Below are 27,231 nucleotides of genomic sequence, written 5' to 3' on the forward strand. Positions count from 1 at the left end.
GCCGGGTGATGCATCCTGCCCAGATCTGTTTGTAACGCTCCCCTCCTGCTTCGTTAATTAAATCTAATTAGCCGCTCACCCCGTTTCCACAGCAACGGCGTGCAGCAGGGCTGCATCCTCTCAATTGCAGCCAGTAAATTTCCTCTTGGAAGTGAGGATGATGAGCACCCCACCCCGGGAAGGCAGAGAAAGGACCCTCGGGACAGGTCTTGGGAGCTGCAGGAGCTGCCAATGCACCCAGGGATCAGGGTGAGGGAATGCTAATTGCACCCAGGTAACGAGGCTGCTCTCAAGGCAGCAGCAGCTCCTGCTCCCACAACTGCAGTGCCCTGGTCATCCCAGCTGTTGGAATGCTGGGTTTATTTGGTTTGCAATCCCAGACCTGAGCTCTTCTGGGATCCAATCCCAGACCCATTTCTGATGTAATCTCAGATTCCTTTAGGCTGCCATCCTAGAACCAGTTTTGTTGCAAGCTTGGATCCATCTGCATTGCAATTCCAGAGCCATCTGGACTGAAAACCTGGGCTGTTCTGAGCTCCAGTCCCAGATTCATTTTGGTGCTAACCCCAGACACATTTGGGCTGCAATCCCAAACCCATCTCAATTGCAATCCTGGGCATATCTGCATTGCAATCTGGGATCCAATAGGGATAAAATCCTGGGCTCTGACAGAATCCTATTGCAAACATGCTTCTGTTGCAATCTCTGTTTTATTTGGGCTCCAATTCCAGACTAATTTCTGTTGCAATTCCAGATCCATTCGGGTTCCAATCCCAGAACAACATGGGTTGCTAATCTAGATCCATCTGGATTCCAATTCCAGACCCTTCTGCTTGCAGTCCTGGGTGCTTTTGGGTTGTAATCCCAAACCCACCTGGGTTGCAGATCCAGGCCCAGCGGGGCTCACTCTGGGTAGCAATCCCAGACCTGTTTATTTGCCATCCTGGGCCCATTTGGGTTCCAACTCCAGACCCATACAGCTGTAATCCCAACTCCATTCCTTTGCAATTCCAGAACCATTTGGGTTGCAATCCCAATCCCGTTCCTTTTACAATTCCAGGTTCACTTGGGTGGCAATCCCAATCCCATTCCTCTTGCAATCCTGCACCCATCAGGGGTGCAAACCTGGGTCCAACTGCATTGCAATCTCAAATTCATTTGAGCTGCAATCCCAATCCCATTCCTATTACAATCCCAGGTTCATTTGGGTTACAATCCCAATCCCCTTCCTTTTCCAATCTCTGGTTAATTTGGGTGGCAATCCCAATCCCATTCTTCCGCCAATCCCGCACCCACCAGGGATGCAAACCTGGGTCCCACCGCATTGCAATCCCCAGTCCCTCTGGTTTGCAATCCCATTCCCGTTCCTGTCCCGGTCCCTGCCCGGTCCGGCCCCAGCTGGCCCCGGCGCTGCCGTGACCCGGCGGCTCCGCCCGCAGCCGCTCCCCGAGCCCTCCCCCGGGACCGCCCGGTCCCTCCATCGCAGCCGAGCCTTTCCCGCTCCCCTTGGATCATCCCTTCATCCCACCCAGCGTGTCCCTGGAACGCTGCAAGGGGACTCGCACTCCTGCTGCGCCTTCCTCCCGTGGGTTCGGATCCCTCGGGATGTGACACGGGACGGCTGCGGAAGGGTTAAACCCGTCCTGCCCGGCGCAGGGAAGGAGCCAGGCCGAATCCCGCTGTTCTCTCGGGGGTCCCCTCTCCATCACCCCGGGATGCGAACCCCGCAGCGATGCCGGGCAGCCGAGCCCGGACCCCCCTGCAGGCGGCCCGCAGCCCACAGGAAATTCCTGGGAGTGTTTGGCCACTCCAACAGCGCTGCCTATTTTTAGGGCTGTCTAAAATATGAGCCGGTTATTTTTAGCAGCGCGGCTCTTTGTAAACACCTTTAGATTTCCTTTCGGACCAGCCCCTGTTGGTTTTTTTTTTCCCAACCTGAGCGTTTCCTCTCCCAAAACCCCAAACCCTCCTGGGAAATGCGTGCCAGTTCCTTGGGATGGAGCCAAGGGACTCATCCTCATCCCAAGGCTTGTGCCAGCGTGGCAAAATGCTCCTGAAAACCCAAAGATGGAGAGGATCTGGCACCAGGGGTTTGGGGGTGATTCAGCAGCACCCCAAACCTGGGATGGGGGCCAAGGAAATGCCTTTTCCCCCAGCTTTCCCTCTGTCACTGGAAATACAGCCCTGAAGAAGGATGGGAACTCTTCCATCTTGATTTATTTTATTTTTGAACTAGGCTCAACCTAGGAGCAACCCCATCATTTCTCTTTTCCCTGCGCAGGAATATCGATGCAGGAGGAGTCTGAGCATCCCCAGGGATTCGAAAACATCCTAAAACATTTGGAAAAGGCCATGGCATATTGCGTCCTGCCTCCACCCCCACAAACAAAGAGGCATGGATGGAGGAAAGTCCTAAAACATCCATTTTTTAAACAAACAAAGGCCAAAGGGAGAGTAGGAATGTACATTCCATGAGGGATCACAGCCATCACAGAGATTCTGGCCCTGGAGCCCCTGCACACATCAGTGCATGGAATGATGATGATTCCAGCCACTCTGAGGACTCGCCCCACTGTCCCAAACCCTGGTGGATCGGGTCAGTGTGGGAGGGCGTTCCTCCTGCTGTCACCCCACGTCTGGGATGCTAAAATCACATCCCATGGCAAGGAGGATCTCTGTGTCCCCAGAGATCATCCCAAAATTCCCACACCCACAGCACTCAGTGTTTCTCCCTTTCTTTGGTGTAAACTCACCCAGCCACAGCCTGAGTGAGCTGCAGCAGGGATTTTGTCCCTGAGACCCTGGTCTGGGGCAAAAATATCCAGATTTAGGGGGAAAATGGAGTGTTTTAGACCACTTTGGGAGTGGGATTCGCTGCTCAGGGCCTTCCTGCAGCTGCTGAAGGAGGAGCTAACCCTGCCTCAAGCAAAATTATTCCCACCCCTCCAAAACATGCCAAAATTTAAAGAGTAAATAAATACAAGTTGTTTTTCCCTCAATTACAGCTTGTTCCTGCTGCCAGCTCCTGATGGGAGATTCTCTAGGGTGTCACAGGAGGGTTGTGCTAGGAGGTACATGAATCTTGGCACCTCCTTGAAACCAGCATTCCCAGTTTGAAAGAATCTGGAATTTCTGCACCTTTTCTTTCCCTGCATGCTTGTTCCCAGGGTAGATCCCACTAGAGGGAGCTGGGACATAGTGGGAGCCACTGGTCCGCGGGGACAGTGAACGGTGAATTCCCAAGCTTGACAATTTTAACACATCCTCAGCTCTGTTTCTACCAAAACTCCAGAAAGAAAAGTCTTGGAAATAAGCTGGACCGGCTTCCATCCATCCCAATGCAATGAGCAAACACCTCTGCAACAAACAGCATCGTCCTGGCATCTAAAACTTCCTCGTGCAGCCAGAAAAGCCCCTGGCTGGCACCATCTCCCAAAACAGGATGATGCTATTCCATCCAATTCTGTATTGCCTCCATCACTCAGCCTCTGGCAGGAAATCACTCGAGGGAAAAAAAAAATCACATTCTGTCCTCTTGGGAAGTATTAAAGCAGGAGGTTGGATTGGGTTTTGTAGGGTTTTCAAACCTAAGCAGCCTTTCCCTTGGGATCAGTGATGCTCTGCCCTAAGTCCCACAAATGCCATAAAGCTGGGGGATGGCAGCCACTGCCATCCCTGGGTGCCAACCACCTCCATTCCATGGTGCCAGTCACCTTTCTGGGGCATGCCAGCCCATCCCTGGGTACCAACCACCGCCATCCCCGAGCACAAGTCACCTCTTTTTCCAGGTGTCATCTCATCCCTGGCTTCCAATCCCTCCCTCTCTGCTAGCAGCCTCTCATCTCTGAACAAGAGCCAGCCCATCCCTGGGACCAGCAGGTCCTGGGGAAGCCACTGCCATGGGAAGAGGAGGACCTGTGGCACAGCAGAGGGAGCCTGCCTGACGCCGTAGGGAATCACATCCGGGGCTGCTTTCCCTCCCTGCCCAGCCTCTCCCTGCTCTCCCACGGGTAAGGAAAGTCCGAGCTGCTCTCCAAAGAGTAACTTCTTGAAAGGAAATAAGAGCATAAATCAGCAGCTCTGATTCAGCCCTGCTTCAGTTACTAATAATATTCCCGTGTTTATTCACAGGCCCGGGGCTGGAGATGTTTGCTTTTCCCTCGGCCGCGGTTTTTCCCAGGCTCCCAGCTCACAGAGGAGCATTGATTTGGTCAGGGATGCTCCCATGGAGAAACCTAGCAGCACCACCTCCTCTGGGATGGGGAGGATGAGGAGGAGGAGGAGGAGGAGGAGGAGGAGGAGGAGGAGGAGCAGGGCAGCTTCAGCCCCAGCGCACGGGAATTCAGTTGTTTTCCCTTCTTGGACTTCTCGGCTGCGGTGATTCATCCCGGGAGGACACGGCCTGGCTGCAATTCTGCTTTTAAAGTGTGAGAGAAAAAAATGGGAATAAAAAATAAAGGAGTTGGGGCAAGTTTTCCAAGGCAGGGTTGAAGGATGCTGGGCATCCCTGTGCTGCCCAGGGGAGCAGCAGTGCTGGGAGCAGTGCCAGTGGGATGGGGAAAGGGGAGCTGCAGGAGACTCATCTCCCAAAGCAACAAAATTTCCTCCTCTAAATGCACAGTGGGGCTTTTCCTGTGGGATTTTCACTAGAAATTTTCACCAATGGCACTGGGGTGTGGGGTTCTCCCCTCTGCCAAAATCTGAGGCTCAGGATTGTGCTGGTGCATCTCCTGCATCCTCCCTGTGCTGCTGGCAGCACCCCATGGATCCCCCCTCTCCATGCCCCCCTTCCCACCCGGGCTGGAGATGCTCACCCCAATTTAACCCTCCCCAGCTACCATCCATCCCCTGGCACATCTGCAGGGCCCTGACAAAAGCAGTGGTCCAGGGCAGAGCTGGGGGCTTGTGGCCCCCCGTTTGCTGCCAGCCTTTGCCGAGTCCTGGAGCAACTTTCACCAAATATGGAAGGTTTTTTTTGCCTCCGGTTTTCGGCACGCAGGCCACGGCCCAAGAGCGCAGCTTTCCAGATGCTGAGGTCAGCCCAGCTCTTCTTCCCTCCCCCTGCTCCTTCCCTGCTGCCTCCCAGTGGGCTTGGCCCTGCACCCACCAGGACAGGAGCAATTCCACCCCCTCAGCTCACTGGAATCCCTGGATCCCCCACCAGCATCCTCTGCTGCAGGCACAAGCCTGACCCCACATCCCACTCCACCCCAAAAGCAACGGTTATGAGGATTTTGGGGGACAAGGAAGCCAGGGAGAGGGGTACCCAGTGCTGGCACTCCCTGGCATCACTGCTGGATGCCAGCCTGGCATCCAGGTGGGTGGGAGGTGCCCTGGCTGCCTGCTGGAATTGGGCCAGAAGTCTTGGGACAGCCAGGAGGGAGCCAGCCTGGCATGCAGGGAGTGATGGGCACAGGAGCTGTTTGGTACCCAGGAGATGATGGGGATGCAGGTCTCCACGTGGAGCCAGAACTCCAAGCACACCTGAAGCCAAGAGGTATCCAGGAGTCAAAGATGATGGATGCTCAGAAGCTGATGGCTGCTCAGGAGCTACCCTGGAGTCCACGGGCACCCAGAAGCCAGTGGGGACTCCCTGGGTACCCAGGAGCTGATGGATGCCCAGAATCCCAAAGAGACTCTGGGCACCCATGGATCCACAAGCACAAAGGAGCTGAAGGACACCCAGGAGCCAACAGACACTCACAGGCATCCAGAGGCCATGGGCACCCAGGAACTGATGGATGGCCAGCATCCAACAGGTACCCAGCAGTCCACGGACACCCAGAAGCCACTGGGCACCCAGAGGGGATGGGGATGCAGGAGCTGATGGATTCCAAGGATCTAACAGGTGTCAGGACACTCACAAATCCAGAAGTAACCACAGGCCCCCATGAGCTGATGGCCCCCCAGGTGCCATGGGCACCCAGAAATGTCATCCAGCTGCTGACAGATAGCCAGGAGCTGACAGATGGATTCCTAGGATCAAACAGGTGCTAGAAGTCCGTGGGCACCCACAAATCCACAAGCACCCAGGAGCTGATGGACACCCAGAGGAGGCAGGAGACCTGACCACCCCATTCCATGCACCTGCCAGGATCTCTCCTGTCCCTCCTGCCTGGATCCATGCCTGGAAGCAGCTGAGGTACAGCCACCAGCCCTCACCCAGCTGTGCCCCACAGCCTCCCAGCTCCTGGTGCTCCCCTCACCCTGCTGCAAGCAGGGATCTGGGGAGGGGGGGGAAGCACAGACCTCGCCAGGAACGCCCACAGCCCACGTCACATCACAGCCGGGGCGAGAGGTGACAGCTTTCCTGCCCTGTCACTGTCACAGCACACCCTGGGGTGAGGGGAGAGGGGAGCAGGGGGGGTTCAGCATCCACTGACCTGCGCCAGGTTTGCACGATGGAGGGACGAGCTCCCTCTCCGCTCACCGAGGCTCTGAGCCATCTACATCCCATCTCACCGGGGTTTTGGGCAAGCCAAAAAGCACCGAAAGGACCAAACCCAATCCCCTACCGCTAGCGACGGTGTTTCTGCCGAGGGGTCAGGATGAAACTCTTCCAAAAAAAAAAAAAGAGCAAGAAGAGGGATGCCAAATCAGGGCAGGCCAGCGAGTCTGCTGCTACTCCAGCTAAAAAAAGCAGGAAACCATATCCCAGGCTCGGAGATGCCAATCTTCCCATGCAAACAACTCCCTTTTTGTTTTTTTTGGAGAGTATCAGAGGGCTCAGGAACAGCCAGTCACAAATAGCAACTCCACGGCACCACCAGGAAACCTTCTCCAGCCCCATGCAGGGATGCTGGTGGCCCCACAGCAGGCTGGTGGCTTCTCCAGGGGGCACCTGGTGGTGGCTGTCCCCTCCTTGGGATGGTGACTCCTCCAGAGGAAACCTGGTGGTGGGTACTACCACGAATGTCCTTTTCCCAGCACATCCATGCAGGGATGTCCTGCTGGGGCTCACTGGTGTCCTGGACGTCACTGGTGGGGTGGAAGGTGGCGGTGGCCATCTCCTGGTTCCCAAAAAGGGACGTGCCTGGGGTTTCTAGGACAATGCAGGACACAGGGGTCACACAAGCCCAGCATCTGCTCCCTCCAATCCTTCCACCACTGGGATTAAAGGGATTCTACTCAAAATACCCTGCACAAGGTACAGAGGAGCAGCAGGCTTGGGGACAGCCCCCAGCTGCACCCAGGCATGGTGGTGATGAGGGCAGGAACTGGGATCAGCCTCCTCTTCCCCCGGAAGCCAAGTGGCTCCAACGGGAATTTGCACAAAGAGGGAGTTACTGGAATACTTTTACCCAGATGCTGATTTTCCTTCTCCTTCCCATTGGCCAGGCTGCAGTTCCCAAAGAACCAAAAGCAAACACACTATTTTTAGAGAAGAGTTCATTTACTGGAGCCATTCCCTTTGAAATTCCTCACTCATCCTCTCCATGGAAACCAAGGGAGTCCGGAGAAACAGCCCCACCGGGACCAACCATCAGAGCTTTAAAAAGAGCCACGTTGAGGGAGAGGGGGTGGAAGTGGCTGATTTTTCCTCACTGGACACATCCAGGCCTGGAAGCACCATGGTGGAAATGGCAAAGCTTTTGTTTTAGTGGGCTCTGTCTGTGCAAGCCTTCAGGAGGAGACATCCTGGAAGATGGACCAGGTTCTCTTGGAAAATCATGCCTGGAGACTGTTGTCCTGGATAGGTGGTGGGAATGGGTGGAGGGGGATGGCTGGATGAGAGCATGGACATGGATGGAGGTTGATGGAGATGGGAGGAGGTGGATGAAGATGGATGGATGGATGGATGGATGGATGGATGGATGGATGGATGGATGGATGGATGGATGGATGGATGGATGGATGGATGGATGGATGGGAGGATGGGAATCTCCTTCCCTGTTTTCCAGGAGGATGAGAGTCTCCTTTTCCCTGTTTTCCAGGGCATGCCCTGAGAGAAAAGGAAACTGTACCAGCCAAACCCCAGTGCTGCCTTGCTGCACCTTCCCTTCGTGTGAGGGCACCTCCTTCTCCATCCTGGATTTAGGAGAAGTTCCTGCTGGAGCTCTGAGGCTGTGGGATGCCCCATGGGACCTGCTGTGACCAGGTGAGGGAGCTCAGCAAGGGGAGACCTCTCTGGACACTCCGATCACACAGGGATCAATATCCAGGGGAAAGCTCCCTCTTCAGAAATACCCCTGGGAAAGGCTCTAAATCAGAGAGTGAGAGAACCACAGAGTGGTTTGGACCAGATGGCACCTTAAGTTCATCTTGTTCCTACCCCCTGCCATGGGCAGGGACACGTCCCACTAGAACAGGTTGCTCCAAGGCCCACCCAGTCCGGCCTTGAACACTTCCAAGGATTCCACAACCCTTGCAATACTGGATTAAGGCTGCAGGAACAAGCCCTGGGAAGCTCTGAGCTTCCATCCCAGCTGGGTTTGGCAGGAGGTTACCTGGAGGTTACATCACAGGGAGGCCGACCTGCTGCTTCCCTGGCAAGAGCAGATGGAAGAACAAGGCCACCTCCTCCCAGGAGCTTTGGAGGCATGTGATTTTCCATGGAAAAGCCCAGGCATCTGTGCACAGATGCAGGCAGGGTGCAGGCAGGCTGCCCAGTGCATCTCTGAGAATGCATCGCAGCACCAGGGCCCTCTCCATACCCCATGTGTGCATCCCTGCACCAGGGACCTCTTTCCTGAATAATATTAGTTATTTGGAAATGTCACTAGGTGCACAGCCTCATTTTGGGGACCTGCCAATGTCCCCAAGGCAGCACCAGCCAAAGCTCCAGGAGGTTCCTCATTAACCCATTTTAATTATAATGCTCGATGGTTTCATAGCACTTTCCAGCCCATGACCAGAGAAGACAAAAAAACTAAACCTGAACTGGTCCATCAGGCAAAAAATGCTGCCAAATATCCCCCAGATTCCCTTTGTGAGTGTCCCTGTAGCAGGCCCTCTCCTTACCCCCTGTATGTGTATCCCTGCACTCCAGGACTGGGCATGCACGCAAATCCCAGGGATTTCCCTGGATGCACAAGCTCCAGAAGCAGCCTCTCCCTCCGTGCCCACCCCAGCCCCAGGGAGCTGCTGGTGCATCCCAGCTGCAGCACTGTGGGTCCCTCCAGAGGCTGGGAGCCCATTCCAGCCTCCCACCCTGGCTGCAGTGCCTGGATCCTGCCAAGAGCCTGACCTTTGGATCAGGCCAAGGCCAGCCCCCGGCACCAGCTCAGCCCAGGGCTAACCCTGTCCCTCCAAGCCTGGATCCTGCCCCACACCACCAGCACAGGCCTCAAAGGATGCACATCCCACGTGGATCATCCCCCCTCCCCTGGTGGATCTTGCTGCCTAATTAATTAGAGGCTTTTAATTAAAGTGGAGGGGACAAGGGACAAAGCAGCCCTGTTCAAAGAGCTGGCAGTGAGGAAGGGAAGGGGCAGAAATGGGCAGAGTTAAGGGGATTTTGGCACCAGGGAAAGGAAGAGACAAAAATGGGCAGAGATAAGGGGATTTTGGGCACTGGGGAAGAGTAAAAATTGGGCAGAGTTTAGGGGACTTTGTTAGCAGGGGAAAAAAAGAGGTGAAAATGGGCAGAGTTAAGTGAATTTTGGCACTGGGGAAGGAAAGAGGTAAAAAATGGGCAAAGATAAGGGATTTTGGCACAGGGGAAGGAAAGAATAAGAAATGGGCTAAGATAAAGGACTTTGGCAGTGGGGAAAGAAAGAGACAAAAATGGGCAGAGTTAAGGGGATTTGGGCTGGGTCACCCCCCTGGCCCCGTGCCACTGATCCCAGGGTCAATCCATGCCACTGACAGGCAGCATCCCCTGATCCCAGCCAACTTCTCCCTGCTCCATCCCACATCCCACCTCTCTGAAGGGCTGCCTCAGTTTCCCCCCACCCCAGCATTTCGCTGAGCACGGCAGATCCAGGGACACAAAACCTGGGCAAACCATTGGAGCAGGGAGAGGAAAGCCAAGATTTGCCCACTCCCACCTCACCCCTTGCAGCTGCTTTAATTAATTAGAGATTTCCAGTAACACCAAAAAACCACAAGATAACTCCCAGCCACAGCCCCAAACCTGGGGATTCACACAAGTGGAACAGAGGGAAACTGAGCCCAAAGATGACAAACTTCAGGAATATATGGCCAGTGCATGGATCCGACCTCTGAGCTGTCCCCACAGCGAGGAGGAGCCTCTGGAGGAGGGGGGATGAGCCGGGAGGGAGGATGCTGGGGAGGAAATTTGCACAAGCTTCCCTGGGAACGTGACCCCGCCGTTCCCTGCGGGATCCCCTCCATCCCTGATGGCTTTTCCGGGGTGCGGCCGCCTCGCTCGGGACCGGCAGGTGGGGAAGGCCACATTCCCATGACTCCCCTGCTCCCCAGAGGTGCTATATTTAAATCAATATTTTCCTGTTTAATCCGAGTGCTGCTAAGTCAACAAACACAGCAGGACAGCGAGCATACCTAATTTTCCATCCTCAGATGGATTCAGCCATGGGGGGAAGAGAGATCCGAGGGGTTGCCAGTCTGGCATCCCGAGCAGCAAATGGACCCCAAATCCATCCCAAAAGTATCCTAAATGCATCCTGGCTTGTTGCTAGGCTCTGTGGGGCTGCACACAGATGCACACACATTGTGTGTGCTGCCCATTCCAGCAGCTTTTGGGATGCTGGAAGCAGGGAAAAGTCTTTACCTTGAGTTTTGGGGTTTTTTTCTCCCACAGGATCCGCCAAAGTGGGATGTGCTGCTAACAATCCCCAAGGAATTAAAAGCCTGGTGCCCATCATCAGGCACAGGGTGAAGGAGTTCTTCTGCCCCCAGCATGAACTGGATGGCTCCAGCCCCATGGAGAATTGCTGGAAAGCACCCAGGACAAACAGTGCTGCCCCCGAGGGAGAACACCACGTTACCTCTCTGGGTGGGATGTGCACCTCTGCCAAAGCCACCACCAAACCATGGAAGCTGGGAAAATACCCTGTGGGGAATGATGCTGCAGGAATACTCAACCCAAGGGGAATATCTTGAGGGTGAAATATTCTGGGAGAGAATATTTTAAGGGAGCATCACTCCAGAGGTGCCAGACCCCATTATGAATCCCTTCCCAGTACAGTCTGCTGGAGATGGACACCTCCTCACCATCACCACCATAATAGAAGATGGATGCTCCCATCCCACAAAATTCCCAAGTGGATGTGGCCCTTTCCCCATACAGACTCACGGCTTCACAACACTGGCCCTTCCCATTGAGTTAGGGAGGAAAAAAAAATCTGAAAGTAAAAAATAAAGGAGATTTCTTCTCTGCTGGTCAGGGATAAATCCCTGTTCCCAGCCAACCATCCCAGTGCCAAGTTATATCCGGTCCTGAGTGCTCTCACTTAGAATTAAAGCAACCCCCTTGCTCGGTCCCCCTCAGGCCCCCCCCAGGCAAAGCTGATGCCATCTGAAATAAAACATCCCAGCTCCACCATCTAATAAATCAAAAGGAGAAATAAAAATCCTGGTTTCAGTTAGGATATGGCTGGAGCACAAAGAAATCCCAAGGCAGGAGAGAGATTTGAAGATACAGCTGTGGTGTTGCCCTTAAAAGGGAAAATTCGCACCCTGTTCCCCCGGGCCGGAGGGTTCAGGCAAGGTGAGGAGCAGCATCCCCAGGGTCTGCTTCCACAGGGTGGCTCATCCACCTGAGGACATGCTCAGCCAGACAGGGCTCCCAGCTGGTAAAAATCCACCCCAAATCACCCCAAAGTTGGGATCAGACCAGGGCTGAGGGTGTATTGGGGTGTGGGGTCAGCAGAGCATCCCTGATATTGGGGCCATCAGGTACCGGCCCCAGGACACCACAGGGACCTGCCTGAGTAAGAAATATCTCTCTATAAATTATTGAGATAAACCATATATTATATAAACTAAACATATTAATTATTTAGAAATGCCACTAGGTGCACAGCCTCATCTTGGGGACCTGCCAATGTCCCCACGGCGGCAGCAGCCAAAGCTCCAGGAGGTTCCTCATTAACCCATTTTAATTATAATGCTCGATAATCAGAACATTTTCAGCCCACGATCAGAGAAGACAAAAAACTAAACCTGAACTGGTCCATCAGGCAAAAAATGTTGCCAAATATCCCCCAAATTCACCCAAAACATCCTCAAGGATGTTTTACACAGTGGCCAAGAGTGGCCATGCTGTTCTCAGCCACCAACGGTTGCTTCTGGCAGTGGGGACAACAACAGGAGAAGGAGGTGAATGGGGAGCAGAAATCCCTGGAGAATATTTTGAGGGGAATGTTGCTGCAGGGATGACATATTCCAAGAGAATAACCTGGGGAAATGATGCTGTGGGGATGCCAGACCCCAGGAGAACCTCCTGGGGATGATGATGCTGCAGGGCTGCTGGATCCCATGAGAATATCCTGTGAGGAGGATGCCAGATCCCAAGAGAATACCCTGGAGGGAAGCTGCTGGGGGATTTTGGGAGGATCCAAAGAAAAGCAGCCTCTCTCCACGTGGCTCTGCCCTGGCCAGCAAGGGTTACACCGCCGGGCTCAGCCCCGGGGACTTCACGCTTGGCTGCCGGCAGTGGCTGCTGGAAGGGAATGGTCCAGCCCATCCTCTTAAATAGGTTTGGAGCAGGGGAGAGAGCCCTGCCAGCGTCATTCCTGCGAGCTCTCAGCAGATCCCCCACGGGAATGGGTATTTCTGGGCTTCTCCCAGAGCTATTAAAAGCCCCGTGGGTGCTGGCACTGCTGTGCTGCAGCAGGAGGTGATGCTTCCAAGCCCTTCCCGGCACAAACACCCGGAGTGATGGGAACCCAAGTCTAGCTTCAGCCAAGGGGCCAGCGATGCCAAAAACCCATCCCAAGAAAGATCCCAAAGCATGCAGCTGTGTTTCAGGGTGAGCAGAGCACCTTCACATCCCCCAGACTGCGCCAATTCTTCCCCAGAGAGGATCAAACTTTCACCTATCAATCAAATATTCAGTGCATGCACAAAAATATTTTCCCTCTTTTTCCCACGCACCAGCGTGGCAATGCTCATGATCCCAAGTAGAGGGATGGTGGTTTTTTGGGGGGGAAAAATGCAGTTTTGCTCAATAAGGGGTGTACCATTTGGATTCCCAAGCAGAAGGATCCTCTCCCAGCCTTCTCAGCCAAGGAAAAGGCAATGTTTGGTTCAGCATCTCAGGGATGGTCAATTTATCAGTACCTTATATCAGCACCACTGAGAGATGTTATATATAAACATAATAGATTTCTGAAACCCTCTTCCACCAAAACGTGGTGCTATTTAACCTGAATAACCTGAAAGCTGCTTTTTCCCATCCAAAAGTCACCTTTTCATCAGGGAGGTTGCCCCAACAAACAAGAGCTCATCCCCTGGGAACCATCAGAAAGGGCTGGGAGGGCTCTTGGCCCACCCAGCAGTGCCTCTGCAGATGGGAATTTGTCCATCCACCACAAGGGACACATGACAGACCCCAAGGCCACCAGTGCTTTGGATGAAACAAAGGTGCTTTCAGGATGGATGGGCACTTACCACCTGTGGCTTGGTCCTGGGGCCGTGTTCGTCGGGCAGCCGCGAGCACCGGGGCAGCCGGGGCGGTGGGGCAGCGGGTGGCGAGCGGGGGCCATCCCCAGGAGCGGGGGACGTGTCACCTGAGTTGAGGGCCAGCATGTACCGCTTGGTGACATCCTCCAGCGAAGGAGGCTGCAGGGTCGGCAAGGATTTCCCAGGTGAGCGGCCGGCGGCCGGCGGAGGGAGGTGGCTGTGGTGGCCGGAGGGGACGAGCGGCTCGGGGACGGCGATGGGGACAAAGGTGGCGGGCTCGCTGGTGTGCCGGACGTGCTTGGTGGCCGGGCGGCTCTTGGCGAGGACGGCGGGCGCGGGGGGCGGCTGGTTCTCCTGGTGAGCCGCGCGGTTGGAGCGCTTCTTGGAGCTGCGGCGGGCGACGCGAGGGGACAGCACCTCGGCCAGCTTGGGGTCAAAGCCGTAGCCGCGGCCGGTGCCTGGTGCTGCAAGCTGGGCAGAGAGGATGGGCTCGCTGCTGGATGGGGGAATGCTGGCCTCCAGCTCGCTGATGGCCTCTCCGGGACCCTCGAAGGTGCCAGGTGCCAGCTCACCACGGCGGCTGGGGTCGCTCAGTGACTTCTTCTTGATGGTCTTGCCGTTGGCCTTGTCGTCGCCCAGCTTGGCCATGGCGCCGGGCTGGCTGACGATGGTGCGGATGAGGCTGCTGTAGTCGCGGGGCCCATCGCTGCCCAGGGACAGGTCGCTGCCCGCGCTGCCCGCGCTGCCCGCGATGGCGGCGGGCTGGGGGATGCCCACCTTGGTGCTCAGCGAGCCCAGCAGGTTGCTGTCGACGGAGAAATTCTTGGCCTCCTCCGCCACCGAGCGTCTCCGGTGAGGCATGGGGTCGCTGAGGGAGCGGTAGGGCTCGGTGCCACCCTCGCTGCCGCCCTCCATCCCATTGGCGCCCGCTGACGGGAACTTACGTCGGCGCCGCAGGCTGCCAGGGGTGCTCGGAGTCTCGGGTTTGCCAGCTGGAAGGTCTTCGACCGCCGCCACAGGGTGAGCGGGCAGCGGCGTTTCGGAGCCACCCGCTGCCGGCCCGGCACTGGGCAGCATCCAGGCGTCCACAGCCTCGTGCAGGCCTTGGAAGGGCATCCCCACGGGCTCTGGCTCCGTGACGATGCCCTCGTCTGTCACGCTCGACTCGTGACCCGACAGCTCCTCCACGGATTTACTGTGAGTGAGGTTCTCCTCCAGCTCCACGTCCTTCAAACACCGTGTGCTCTCCACGTGTCCCCGAAGGGTCACGTCCGTCGTCCCCATCATCGGTGCCACCACCTCAGCGCCCTCCACACCTCCGCTGTCCTTCTGCTCAGTGGCAAAGCCGTAGTCCTGCTGCGAACCCATCCTGCTGATCTTCTCAAACACTTGCCTCGCCTCCTGGATGTACTGGTCCTGGATGACCATGGGGAGAGGGTCCTCGTCCCCCTGCTGTCCCCCACCTGGAGCCACCCGGGCCTGGCTGTCTGTAGAGGCCAGAAGGAGCTCGGAGGAGCTCTGCTTCATGGTGCTCTGCAGGAAAAGCCGCCGTGTCCCGGATTTTTCGGAGCAGGTGAAGGATTTGGCGCGACGTAAAGTGGCCGTCAGGTCCTTGAGCGTTGGCCGCTCGCCCGGCGCCCAGCGGGTTTGGGGATGAGCGGCACCGCAGCCACCTGGAGAGGAGCTGGCACCGCTGGAGCATCCATCAGAGCCCACATCAAGGCTGATCCTCACCCCTTTCTTCTTCACCTTCAGCTCTGAGAGGTCCGATTTGAGGAAGCTGAGCAGAGTCAGGGTCTCGGTGGCTATGTCGGGGTTGGACAAGGACTTGCGGTGCTTGGCCCGCTCCCCTTCCAGCCCTGGCTGGTGCAGGCTCTCGCTCCCATGGTCTGGTTTTGCCTTGGCCACGCTCTGGGGCAGCTTGGGGCGGACGCGGACCCCCGGCTGTCCCCAAGCCAGGCCATCACTAGCCCCGAAACTGGGCGATCGATAGATACCATAACCCGCCTGGAGAGTCCGTCCTTGGCCGGGCCAGCAGACTCCAAACTGCTCCTCTTCCTTCAGCGTCTCCGTGCTGGAATAGCGACTGCTGCTGCGTGACCCGCCGGGGCTGCCGAAGGGCAGGATGTTCACCTTGGAGACGCGGGCCACCATGGGCAGCGGGTGGCGGGGGACCACCCTAGCGCAGCCTTCGGCCTCGGCATCGCCATCCTCCGTGCCCTCCTTCTTCTTCTTCCGTGCGGCGCGGGGCCGGAGGGCAGCGCTCTGCCCCTCGCCTTCGCTGCCCGATGAAACGCGGGGAGAACGGGCCGCCGCGGCTTCATCGTCCCCGTTGGAGCGGGGTGATGGGGAGGAGGAGGGTGGTTGCGGTCGAGCCGAGTTATGCCAGGAATGCGGGCCGGGCTCCGGCGGAGCTCCGCGGGGAGAGCGGAGCGCCGGGTGCGGGACGCGGCTGCGGGGCGGAGGCGGCGGGGGAGCTCCGCGGGCGCTCCCGCTCCCGCTCCCGCTCCCGTTCCCCATCCCATTCCCGGTGGCCGCCGTCGGCTGCCGGCAGCTTTCCCCGAAGAGTTTCCGCATCGCCGGGACGCTGGGCCAGCGCGGCGGCTCCGCGTTTAACCCCGGGCCCGGCGGCGACGGCGGCGGCGGCGGGGGCGGCGGTGGAGCCGGGGACGGCGGCTGAGCCCCGGCATGAACCGGGCCCGTCGGCTCGGGCTCGGTGAAACGAAGCGAAAGCTGCCGTACCGACGGGGCCAGGCTGCCAAAAGCCCGGCCCGGTTGTTGCTCCGCGATCGGCGCTGAAACTTTCCTACCCGGGAAGAAGAAGGAGGAGGAGGAGGAGGAGGAGGAGGAAGGCGGGGAGGAGGCGGGCAGGAGGCACCGAGCCGCCGCTACCCCCCGGCCGCTGCCCCCCTCCGCCATTGTCGGTGCCCCCCCGCCGCCGCCGCCGCCTCCGCCTCCGCCCGCCCCCCGGCCCCGCCGCCGCCGCGCCCCGGCCCCGGCCCCGCCGCAGGCACCGCCCGGCCCCGCTCCTCCTCCGGGCTGCCGGCGGGCTGCATCCCTCCCGCTTTGTTTTCTCTCTCTCTCTCTCTCTCCCCCCACCCCCCCACCCCTTCTTTTTTTTTTTTTTTTTTTTTGGCTTTTCCTCCTCCCTCACCCCCTGCTTTTTTATTTGTTGCATTCAAATAAACTTTCCTCCCCGGAGGCGGGGTTTGCTCCCGCAGAGGGGGAGGGTTGAAGTTTTGCTCCCTTTTAAAAATTATTTATTTAATTTTTCTTTTTTTTTTTGGGTTTTTTTTTTTTTTCCTTTGGAGGGGAGGGGGGGAGAGGAAGGCGGCTTTACCGCTGCCCTCTCGCTCCCGAGCTAAGCAGGAGCACCTCGCACCCCCCTGCATCTTTCACCCCCCTCCCGCATCCTTCCTTACCCCCTGCATCCTTTCTTCCACACCCCCTTCCCCCCCGCCCCCAGCATCCTTCATCCCCCTTCCCTTTTATAAAGTGGCTTATAAAAAAGTGGGACAGCAACTTTTTACATGGGCAGATAGTGATAGGATGAGGGGGGACAGCTTTAAACTAAAATAGGGGAGATTTCAGTGGCATTTTGGGAAGAAATTCTTCCCTCTGAGGGTGGTGAGGCACTGGCACAGGGTGCCCAGAGAAGCTGTGGCTGCTTCTGGATCCCTGGAAGTGTCCAAGGCCAGGTTGGACAGGGCTTGGAGCAACCTGGGACAGTGGAAGGTGTCCCTGCCCATGGCAGGGTGTTGGAATTAGGTGGTCTCTTTATGATCCCTCCCAACCCAAACCACTCTGTGATTCCCTCCATCCCTTCCCAGCCTTTTCTTTTTAGGGGGAAACAGTACAAATAACCAAAAATGTGAGTGCCAGTGAAAGATTCTTCCCATGGCAGCAGATGCCTCCAGACCCTGCTTTGCTGCTCATCTCAGGGAGGAGAGAACACCTTGTTCCCAACTTGCAAAGCTCTGCAGGGAAGCACTGCCCCGTGAACAGACTTTCTCGTGGGTTTTAGCAGTGCTTGTCAGCGCTTGCTATTTGAAGCCTATAACCCTTTTTTCCCCCCAAGACAGCAGATTTATCGCTGGGGATGTGAAAAATGAAGGTGGCTGGGATGGCTGGTGGATGAGCTGTGGCCTTGGAGACGTGGATGGGTCTGCAGAGGTGTTCTGGCCATGTAGAAGATATTTCTGGCTCTGACCCCAAGGCACAAAAAAGGGGAGAAAAAAAAATCCAACACCTCCTGTAAATGAAATTTTTCGGGGCCTAAAAAGCGCCCGCAGTGATGCCGTGAGATGCTCCACCCCTGCAAGTCTTCCTTCCCTGGCTCTCCCTTCCCACCCTCCTCCCTGCTTCCCTGCTTCCCCCAGGCCTGGGTGTCTCCTGTCCCCAGGATGTCCCTCACAGGTGGCATTTTGGGAAGATTTTATTAAAATTATGAAATTATGCATTTCATCCCCGCTTGGTTCTGTGGGAGCTGTTCCTCAGCTGCTGGCTTTGAGCATCTGGCCAGCAAAGGAGATTTGTTGAAGCCTTCACCCCATTTCTAAGGCATCCCTTTATTCCCATCACTTCCAGGCCTGGTGGTGCCAAGAGAACTGCTGACAGGGCAGGGCAGGACGTGGTGAGATCCAAGGAGAGCTCTGTGTGCTCCCGCCTCTTCAAAAACGTTCCAAATCAGTGATTCCAGTACCAGGAACATCATCCTGAGATTGTTGGATGTTACCACCCGAGCCCATGCAGCCCTTGCAGCCACCACCAGACTTTTTGGAAGCTGATTAAATTTTTCCCCCCCCTCAGAGCTTTATTGTGGTTCGATTTTTCCGGCCACCTCCTCCCATGGGTCCTATCCATGCGCTGGGCGCTCTGATGCTGCAGGGCTCCTCCCTCCCTCCCTGGAGCCAGGTGGACACCCACAGATCAGCCGGATTTCTCCAAATCTAAATACTTTGCGCCCTCTCCTGGGTCCGGATGGCGTGGCCCGGCCCTCCCACTCCGTCACCTTCCTCCGGGCTGGGAAGAGATGGGGACATCAGGCTGGGGTTGTCCCCCCTGCCTCCGCTCTCGCAGCCCCCCAGCATTTTGCCCTTCCATTGCAGGACCCCAAAAATGCATCAGAGGGGATTTTGGCGTGGATGAGCTCAGGCCAAGGGAAAGCACAGGGCTGCCTTTGCCTCCTCCATCACATTCTGTGCCCCAGCCCAGAGTCACTGTCACGGTCAGGACAGGGATACAGCTCCTGCAAAACCAGATGGTTTGAGCTAATGCTGCTGCAGGATCCCTCTCCTTCCCAGCCCAGCCGTGATGCTGAGATCTCTGAGCATCATCCAAGAGCTTGTGACCACTCTGGACACCCTCCTCATCCTCATGACAGCAAGGAGACACACTGGGACTGCCAGCACTGGATGCTTGGGTGCCCAGGTACCTGAGGAGACACTGTGTACCTGCAGGGAGCAGTCAGGAATGAGCTGCACGCTTGGCCAGCTGCAGGCAGCCAAGCTGGAGAGGTGCTCAACTCTGGAGATTGGAAGCAAATCACTTCAATCCACTTGGGTGTGATTATTATAAGCAGACATGAAAAATGCAGTCATCCACATATATATTTATATATATATATACACTGTATAGATACATATACCGTGTTCAGGCAGAGAATTTCTGCACTGCAGAGCCTGGGCTGGGCCACAAACCTCCCTCTGCTCGGATATATTCTATGTCTGTACATACAGTGGGTGTATACACCCATCTGAGAGAGAGCAGGGAGTTAATTCTATACATCCTATATATTAGAGAAGACTCGCAGAGCGATGAGCGCTGCCTCCACCTCACAAATCCCTCCTTGCTGTGAGGGAGCAGCATCCCAACAGAGGCTGGGGGAGCAAAGCTCAAGTCCCAACCCCATGGAGAGGCCAAGCCAGCTGTGGGATGTATGGTGATGTGGCCAGGACACTGAGTAGCTCTCTGTGGAATGCATCCTCCAACTCTGGGTGCTGTGTCCACGTGTGCTGGCTCTGATTGTGGTGGATCCTGGTTAGGAGGTGACAGCAGGGCACCACTGGCACCAGGATGGGCCAGATTTGGGGTGCTGGGCTAAGCAGGGCGCTGGACTCAGATTTATGGAGGTCCCCAGGCAGGTGACAATGCTGCCTAACCCAGCCCATGGTCATGGTTTCAGTGGGAAATCCAGCATGGGTGTTCCAGTTGCCCTGATGTCCCCTTTCCTGGTTCCCAGTCCATCCAGGGTGCTCCTCCACCATTTTGCAGCACCAGTGAGCTTGTGTCTCTAGCTGGTGTGGCCTCACTGGGGGATAGGGATGTCCCAAAAAGGATGTTTCACTAAAACCACCTGTGACATTGATCTTGAGCTGGAGAAGCACATGGTCCCGTGGTATGGGCTGAACCAAACCCTCCCCAGCCTTCATGCTGTCCCCATCAGGGAATTTTTAATTGAGTATGGGGACAAATCATCCCCCAGCAGCTCATCCTGAGCCAGGGATGTGTCCTCCATGGAACTCCATCTTGTGTTCTGCAGTCCCAGTGGATTTTTATTGCGTTGGTGGCTTGACCACCTAGGTGCTGAGCTGCTCCAGGTGAGCAAGGGAGAGAACACTGGATCTGTGATGGGGTTAACACTGCACCACCGGATGGAGGTGGATCACCGCGGATCCACCACCAGGCTGGAGATGGGCTGACAGTGCTGACAGCTTGGAGATGCCATCCTCCTCTCCTCCAGCACGTCCCCGGTGAAGCCATCTCCGCTCCATGGAGCTTAGAGCCGAAATTGCTCCGCGCCTCGGTGGCACCGAGGTGGCCTCGTCCTTGCCTAGGAGCCGTAGGTGACACAGTGGTCGTGGCGCCACTTGGAGCTCACCTTGTCGAGGAGGTAGCGCGTGCTCTCGCGGAACTTGCGCTGCGTGAAGTAGAAGAGGATGGGGTCGAGCACGCTGTTCATGCTGGCGAAGGGCCGCGTGCACTTGTAGGCGATGGCGAAGGCCTGCAGGGCCGGGCAGGGCAGGGTGGGCGAGGAGCGCACGATCAGGTAGATGGTCTTGGTGAGGTGGAAGGGCAAGAAGCTGATGGAGAAGACGATGACCACGATGATGACCATGCGCACGGCTTTGTCCTTCCTCTTGTGCACGGCCAGGCCGATCAGCTCGTCCTTCTGGCACAGGATGCGGGCCATGCTGCAGTAGCAGGCCAGGATGGCCACGAAGGGCAGCAGGAAGCCGGTGAAGGTGAGGGTGATGCCGTAGGGGAAGTAGGCGGCGGAGCGGTCGGGCGCGCTCAGGTCGTAGCAGACCGTGCGGTTCCTCTGCATGCCCGTGGAGGCGAAGATGAAGGTGGGCAGGCACTGGGCAATGACGATGAACCACACGGCCGCGCACACCAGCCACGTCAGCTTCTTGCCCTTCTTCTTGTGCCACGAGGCCAAGGGGTGGCAGATGCCCAGGTAGCGCTGGACACTGATGCAGGTGAGGAAGAAGATGCTGCTGTGCAGGTTGGTGTAGAACTGGAAGCGCACGAATTTGCAGGTGAAGTCCCCGAAAGGCCAGTAGTCCTTCTGGGTGTAGTTGTAGATGAGGAGAGGCAGGGAGCAGACGTAGAGCAGGTCGGCCACAGCCAGGTTGAGCATGTAGATGGTGCTGCGGCTCAGCGCCTGCCGTGCCAGCCAGATCTGCCCGATGACCACGGCGTTGAGGGGCAGCCCCACCACGAACACCACCGAGTACACCAGGGGCAGCAGCACCTGCTTGAACTCCTCGTGGTAGGTGCACGAGTTCCTCCCGCTGCTCATGGCTGTCAGGTTGGCCATGGTGGCGTTCCCAGCTGTCAGTGTCCTCTCTGCTGGTGTGGCCCCTTTGTAGCACCTGTGAATGTCAGAGGGGACAGCTGGTGACTTGTCTGCCTCATCAAAGGGTGAACCTAGACTGGTGATCTGCAGGTTGGGGCAACACCCAGTATGCACACAGGCTGGGGGATGAAGGGATGGAGAGCAGCCCTGAGGACAATTTGGTGGATGGGAAGCTGGACATGACCCAACCATGCACATGATCCCCCAGCATGGGCACAGGGAAGGGGGATTCTGCCCCTCTGCCTCTGTGCTCAGGTGACACCCCACCTGCAGAGCTGCCCCAGCCATGGGGACACAGCAGAAGGATGTGGAGCTGCTGGAGAGTCCAAAGGAGGCCACAGAGCTGCTCCAAGGGATCCCCTCTGCTCTGGGAGAGCTGGGCTACCCAGAGAAGCCGCGGCACCCCTGGAAGTGTCCAAGGCCAGGCTGGACAGGGTTTGGAGCACCCTGGGCTAGTGTGAGGTGTCTCTGCCCATGGCAGGGTGCTGGAACGAATCTTTGAGGTCACTTCCATCCCAGACCCTCCTGTGATTCCACAATTCTAAGCCACAGTGATGGATTTAGGCAGAGCGAGTGGGACCGCACAGGACAGCGTGGCGGCCACACTTGCCACCATCCCACGACGCTTTTCCCGGCCAGAAGGGTTTGCACAGGGCCGAGCCGCTGCCAGCCCCCTCCGGCAGAGGAAATTGCGGCAGGATGCTCCGCTGGCCGCCGGCACGGCTTCCTGCGCCTCTGCAGGGGGTGCCAAAGCCCCGCAGCCAGCCGGGCTCAGCCCGGGAGATGCCACCAGCGCCGAGCCCAGCGCGACCCTCGCGGCCGCTTCCAGCCCGAAATTAGCACGGTGACAACGAGCCCAGAGGTTTCCAGTCTAGCCCACCCAGCTCTGAGCAGGGGAGGAGGAGATCTGCTTTCCTCAGGGGCTGAGAGCAGCGTGGCAGATGCGGTGGCACAGCCCATGAGCCCCCGTCCCAGCCATGGGCAGCGTCTGTCGCCCGTGGGTGCCACCCGCGCCCGGAGGGCTGCAGGTCCCGAGAGCCGCTTCTCCTGCCTCCCCTCCTCCCTGCCCTGCCCTGCCCTGCCCTGCCCTCCCTCCCGGCTGGAGACACAGCCCCCGCTTCCCCTGCTGCCCTGGGCATAAACCTGCCTGCAAGGGGGTGCCCACTGGGAAGGGGAAACTGAGGCAGGGAGGGGTTGCCCAAGCTCCAGCCAGGAGCATGGGGCACAGGGCACCAGGGAGGGAGAGACAAACGAGTCCAGGGGTCACCCCGTCAGCTTGTACCCCCCAATTTCAGGTGTCTGGGGATTCAGCAGTCCCCAGAGCACAGCCCAGCCATGGTGTGGGTGTTGGGGACACAATTTTGGGGTTTGTGAATAAGTCCCCTGGCTGCTTCCATCCCCCATATACCCTGCTGAGTCCCTCTGTCGCCTCACTGAGCCCTCATCAGCCCCCAGTGCTCCCCTGCATCCCTCTGAGCACTCCATGGTCACCCCACTGTCACCCCACTGTCACCCCAGCTCCAGGCAGTCCCAGCACTCACCTCTCCCACCTCCAAGCTAATAAATGCTCCAGGGCTGTGAATTTCCCTCTCCCCTGGCTCCCCCCAAAGCTCCCCTGGGTCCCCCCAAAGCTCCCCCAGGACCCAAGGTCATGGCAGCACCCACAGGAACCTCTGTCACCCCCCTCAGTGTCCTCACCAAGGACATTGGGGACAAGGTGGGTGGGAAGAGGGGTCCTGGGAGTGCCTCTTACCTCTTGGGGTGCCCCAGAGTGCTGGAGCCACGGCTCTGCCAGCCCTTGGCACATCTGTGGGTGCTGTGCTCACCCCATTGAGCAACACTTCCCTTTCCTCCTTCACCCCAGGGAATTGGGGAACAGAAACCAGCTGGCAGGAATGGCTCTGCACGGCTGTGGCACAGCACAGATGCCACCAGGGCAGGGGATGCTCCTGCCTCTGGGTGCCAGGATGTGGCTGGCTCACAATTATTTGGGGTTTTTTTCTGTAATTTTTTAAATTTTTCCCCTTGTTTTTTGGCCTCTTTCCCTCATTTTTGTGTCTTTCCTCCATTTTTGCCTCATTTGCCTCGTATTTGACTCCTTCTAAGTTTGGGCAGATGTTGGGGACAGGAAAATCCCCTGGCACTGTAGCACCAAGAGGAAGAAGATGCTCCAGCTGTGCAGGTGCTGCAGTAAAATGAGGGAAACTGAGGCACAGGTACTGAGTTTGAAGTGAACCAGTGTGACCTACACCCCTTTTCAACATATTTTTCCCCCAAAACACCCCTTGGAGATGTTGGCAGGGACCTGATAAGGACCATGCCCAAGGCTACCTAGGTCTTCAGTTACCCAAAAAAAGGAGGAGCAGCCAAAAAAAGAAGGGATCCCCCCAAAAAAATGGCACATGAGGGAAAAAACCCTCTTTGTAAGAGGGAAACAGCACTGAACCCCCCTGCTGCTGGGTTTGGGGGGATGGGAAAGCTGGAGGAGAGGAGGAAAACCCAGAACCCCCAGTCCCAGGATGCCAATGCCCACCAATTAATGAAACCAATTAATGAAACCTCACTGAGACCCTCAGCCTCAACCAGTTTCTGTGCCCAGGGCATGTTCCCACCTCATTGTCTATCAGGGTGGATTACCCCAAAAGTCCCTTTTCTCACCCCAAAACCCCATCATGGGAATCCCTGCCAGCTCTCGGGGTGATGGGGCTGGCACCTCCCACATCCATAGGAGCTGGTGCCCTGCCACCTCTGGCTGAAATCCATTGGAAATGAGACTTTCAGGGGGAAAAAAGGGGGTGCCTCTGGTGTTGGGAAGTGTCAGGATGGGGTCACTCTCATCCCAGAGCTTTAAGGTGCCTGCAGAGCAGGAACAAGGATCAGGAAAGAGAAGTGGAGCTGCTCTGTGGCCAGATGGGGAAGAGATTAAAAATAATCACCCGCAGCCGCGAGCTTCCCCCTTCACGTGCCCCCTCCAACCTCTTTGCTTTCAAACCAAGCCCTTCTCCAGTGGAATTAGCTTTAATTAATACCCTGCTATTGATTGGGAGGGGGATTCTGGGAACTGGACACAGTGGGGAAAGCTTTTGGATGTTGCTGCCCTGGAATAGGATGTGGGGAAGGGCTTTGTCCCTTGGAAATCTTCCTCTGTGGTTTATCTTTCCCACCCTGGTCTTTGTGGCTGGCTGGCAGGGCTGGAAGTCTGGGCTGGTGGAAGTGAAAGCTCCAGCTCAGCAAATTTCAAAGAGCATGAAAAGGGAGATGCTCCATCCTGCATGTCACTTGGCCAAAGCCACCACATCCTTATCCCCAAACATCTCCTGGCTGGTGCCAAAATATCCTCAGGTGCCCATCTTCCCAGTGGGGAGCCAGGCTTGGATGTTTAAGGGGAAATCTTCATTTAGTGAAGCCTCACAGGGTGTAACAATGTGGAAAAATTGGGGCAAAATTGGGAATTTTGGTGTACTAAACATGGATTGTTGGGCACAGGGTGGTGGCAGAGCCACTCTGTCCTTGGGTGAGCACATTCATCTTCCCACAATTTGGTGCCCCATCATAAATCAGCACCTCAAGGAGGCTCTGGGCAACCTGGGCTGTGATTCCCTGCTGGAAAGGGAATGATGGGGACAGGGAAGGTACAAGCAGCTTTCCCAGTCTCAGCTGGCCTATACCTCTATGCATGTAACTACAAACACAAATATAAACATATATCTCTATACATAAATACACCTCTACACATCTCTCTACATATGAATCTCACATCCAACCCCATCTATGGCTCTCCACACACATATTACATATTTATAAATAAATAGAAATAGAAACAGAAATAGAAATAGAAATAATATTAATATATCTCTCTCCACTCACATACACACACATATACAGAAATTTCTACACCCCTACACACAAATATATGTCCCTGAGCACATGGAGTCACACTCATGTTGATACATAATTCCACCCATATATACAGAAATATATTTATACATCTATACACACATGTCTGTGCAGACATGCTCATATATAGGAATATATTTATACCTCTGGAAGTACACATGCACAAATACATATATATAAAAGGTAGAGGCCAGGCTACCTGCACCCACAACAGAAATGCCAAGGAAAACCAGGTCCCTCGAGCAGATTTAAGCTTGATTTATGTGCAATACAACTTCTGGCACAGGGCTGATCCCTATGGATGCCTGAGGGATGCAGGCACCCCAGACCATGGGAGCAGAGGGACAGGGGAGAATCCACCCTGCACCAGCCCTGCCAGGGGGATCATGGTGGGATTTTGAGCCCTGCTCCATGGTAAGAGCTGCCAAACCACCCCAAAAGCAAAGCTTCCATTCGGAGCAGCTCTGGGAGCACCGCAAACCCCAGCTGAAGCACGGCTGTTCCCTGGATCTGATCCCATTCTCTCCAGTTCTGCCCCATCCTGCCCAGTTCAATTCAATCTGTTTGGGTCCAGTCCTGCCCAGTCTGGCCTCATCCTGCCCAGTTTGGTTTCACCCCGTTGGATCCCATCCTGAGGGGTTCAGCCTTGCCCTCTCGGGTCTGACCCTGCTCTGTTCACTCTGACCCACTCGGATCCCAAACTGCCCAGCTGGGTCTGACCCCGTTGGGTCCCATCTTGCCCTGTCCAGTCCCATCCTGCCCTGTTCACTCTGACCCATTCGGATCCCGTCCTTTCCCGGTTCGCCTGGTCCCGTCCCCCCTCCCCACTGGCGGCACTTCCCGGCAGCGGGATGTGCCGGGAAGGAGCGGGTTCCCTCTCACCCTGTAAGGTCCCATCCCGCCTGGGTGAGTCTGACACTGTCGGGTCCCTTCCTGCCCGGTCCGGTCCAGTCCTATTTTACCCAGTTGGGTCTAACCCTGATGGGTTCCATCCTGTCCGGTCCAGTCCTATCCCGTCCTATCCTGTCCTATTCTGCCCGCTTGAATTCCATCCTTTCCCGGTTCTGCTTGTCCCGTACTCCCAGTACGCGGCACTTACCAGAGCGGGATGTGCCGGGAAGGAGCGGCTTCACTCTGACCCCTCGGGTTTCCATCCTGCCCTTCCCAGCCCCATCCCACCCCATCCTGGCCGCTTCACCAAGATCCCATCCTGCCCGGTTGGCTCTGACCCTTTAGGGCCCAGCCTGCCCGGGTCCCATCCCGGCCCGGCCCGGTGGATCCCGTTCCCACCTTTCGCGGCACTTACCGGCAGCGGGATGCGCCGGGAGCCCGCGGCACGGAGCGCTCGGAGCCGCCGCCGCTCCGCCCCGGGGCCGCCCCGCTCCGCCCCGCTCCGGCTCCGGCACCTGCGGGAGCGCCCGGAGCGGGCTGGGGAGGGGTCACAGCTGGACTGGGGCCAGGCAGGGGGCAGAAACAGCTGGGCCAGCATGGGGGGCTCCCAGGAAAACATCTGGCTTAGGATCTTGGGCGAGCATCTGTATCGGGGGAATTCCAACGGCCCCAAAAGTGGGATTTGCAGCGTGGGATGCCCACGCATAGAGAACAGCTGGATTGTCCTGGCCCTGGGTGTCGGGGACAGGGTCTCCCTGCAGCCGAAGGGGTCGATGCCTCCCGTACTCATTAACCAGGCGGTCAAAGCTCCGCGCTTCCTGAGCAGGGCAATTAAAGAGCAATAATGCAAAGAACCCCGGGGGCACGGGCTGAGTATGGAATGGCAGATGCATAAACAGCACTGGGATGCTGAGATTCTGCTGGATGATGGGCTTGACCCTTCCTTTGCCTGGGTGCCCTCCAGAATTATTCCCTGCTTTCTTTTTGGGGGCTTGTGACGGATCTCGGTGGATGTGGAAGGGAAGGAGGTGCTG

General features: G+C 56.7%; 2 protein-coding genes across 5 annotated transcripts in view; both read right to left on the reverse strand.

The window, feature by feature from the left end:
• The window catches only part of ARHGEF17 (Rho guanine nucleotide exchange factor 17), a 29,064-nt gene extending 12,597 nt beyond the window's left edge, over positions 1 to 16,467 (reverse strand). For both annotated transcript variants that reach the window (XM_066571849.1, XM_066571848.1), the window contains exon 1: positions 13,537 to 16,467. In XM_066571849.1, the coding sequence (XP_066427946.1) occupies positions 13,537 to 16,467 (2,931 nt within the window). The remainder of the gene's footprint in view (positions 1 to 13,536) is intronic.
• Positions 16,468 to 19,139: 2,672 nt separating this feature from the next.
• On the reverse strand, positions 19,140 to 26,670 carry P2RY6 (pyrimidinergic receptor P2Y6). Of its 3 annotated transcripts, none has more exons than XM_066571851.1 (2): positions 26,613 to 26,670; positions 19,140 to 21,425 (listed from the first exon to the last, which is right to left on the reverse strand). In XM_066571851.1, the coding sequence occupies exon 2, from the start codon at positions 21,368 to 21,370 to the stop codon at positions 20,381 to 20,383; it is 990 nt and encodes a 329-aa protein (XP_066427948.1). In that variant the 5' UTR covers positions 21,371 to 21,425; positions 26,613 to 26,670; the 3' UTR covers positions 19,140 to 20,380. The 3 variants fall into 3 exon arrangements, with proteins under 3 accessions (XP_066427948.1, XP_066427949.1, XP_066427947.1); XM_066571852.1 differs by lacking the exon at positions 26,613 to 26,670 and adding an exon at positions 26,406 to 26,452; XM_066571850.1 differs by lacking the exon at positions 26,613 to 26,670 and adding an exon at positions 23,163 to 23,200.
• Positions 26,671 to 27,231: the final 561 nt, after the last annotated feature.

Source organism: Molothrus aeneus, chromosome 2, assembly GCF_037042795.1.
Source record: "Molothrus aeneus isolate 106 chromosome 2, BPBGC_Maene_1.0, whole genome shotgun sequence".
Taxonomy (NCBI): Eukaryota; Metazoa; Chordata; class Aves; order Passeriformes; family Icteridae; genus Molothrus; species Molothrus aeneus.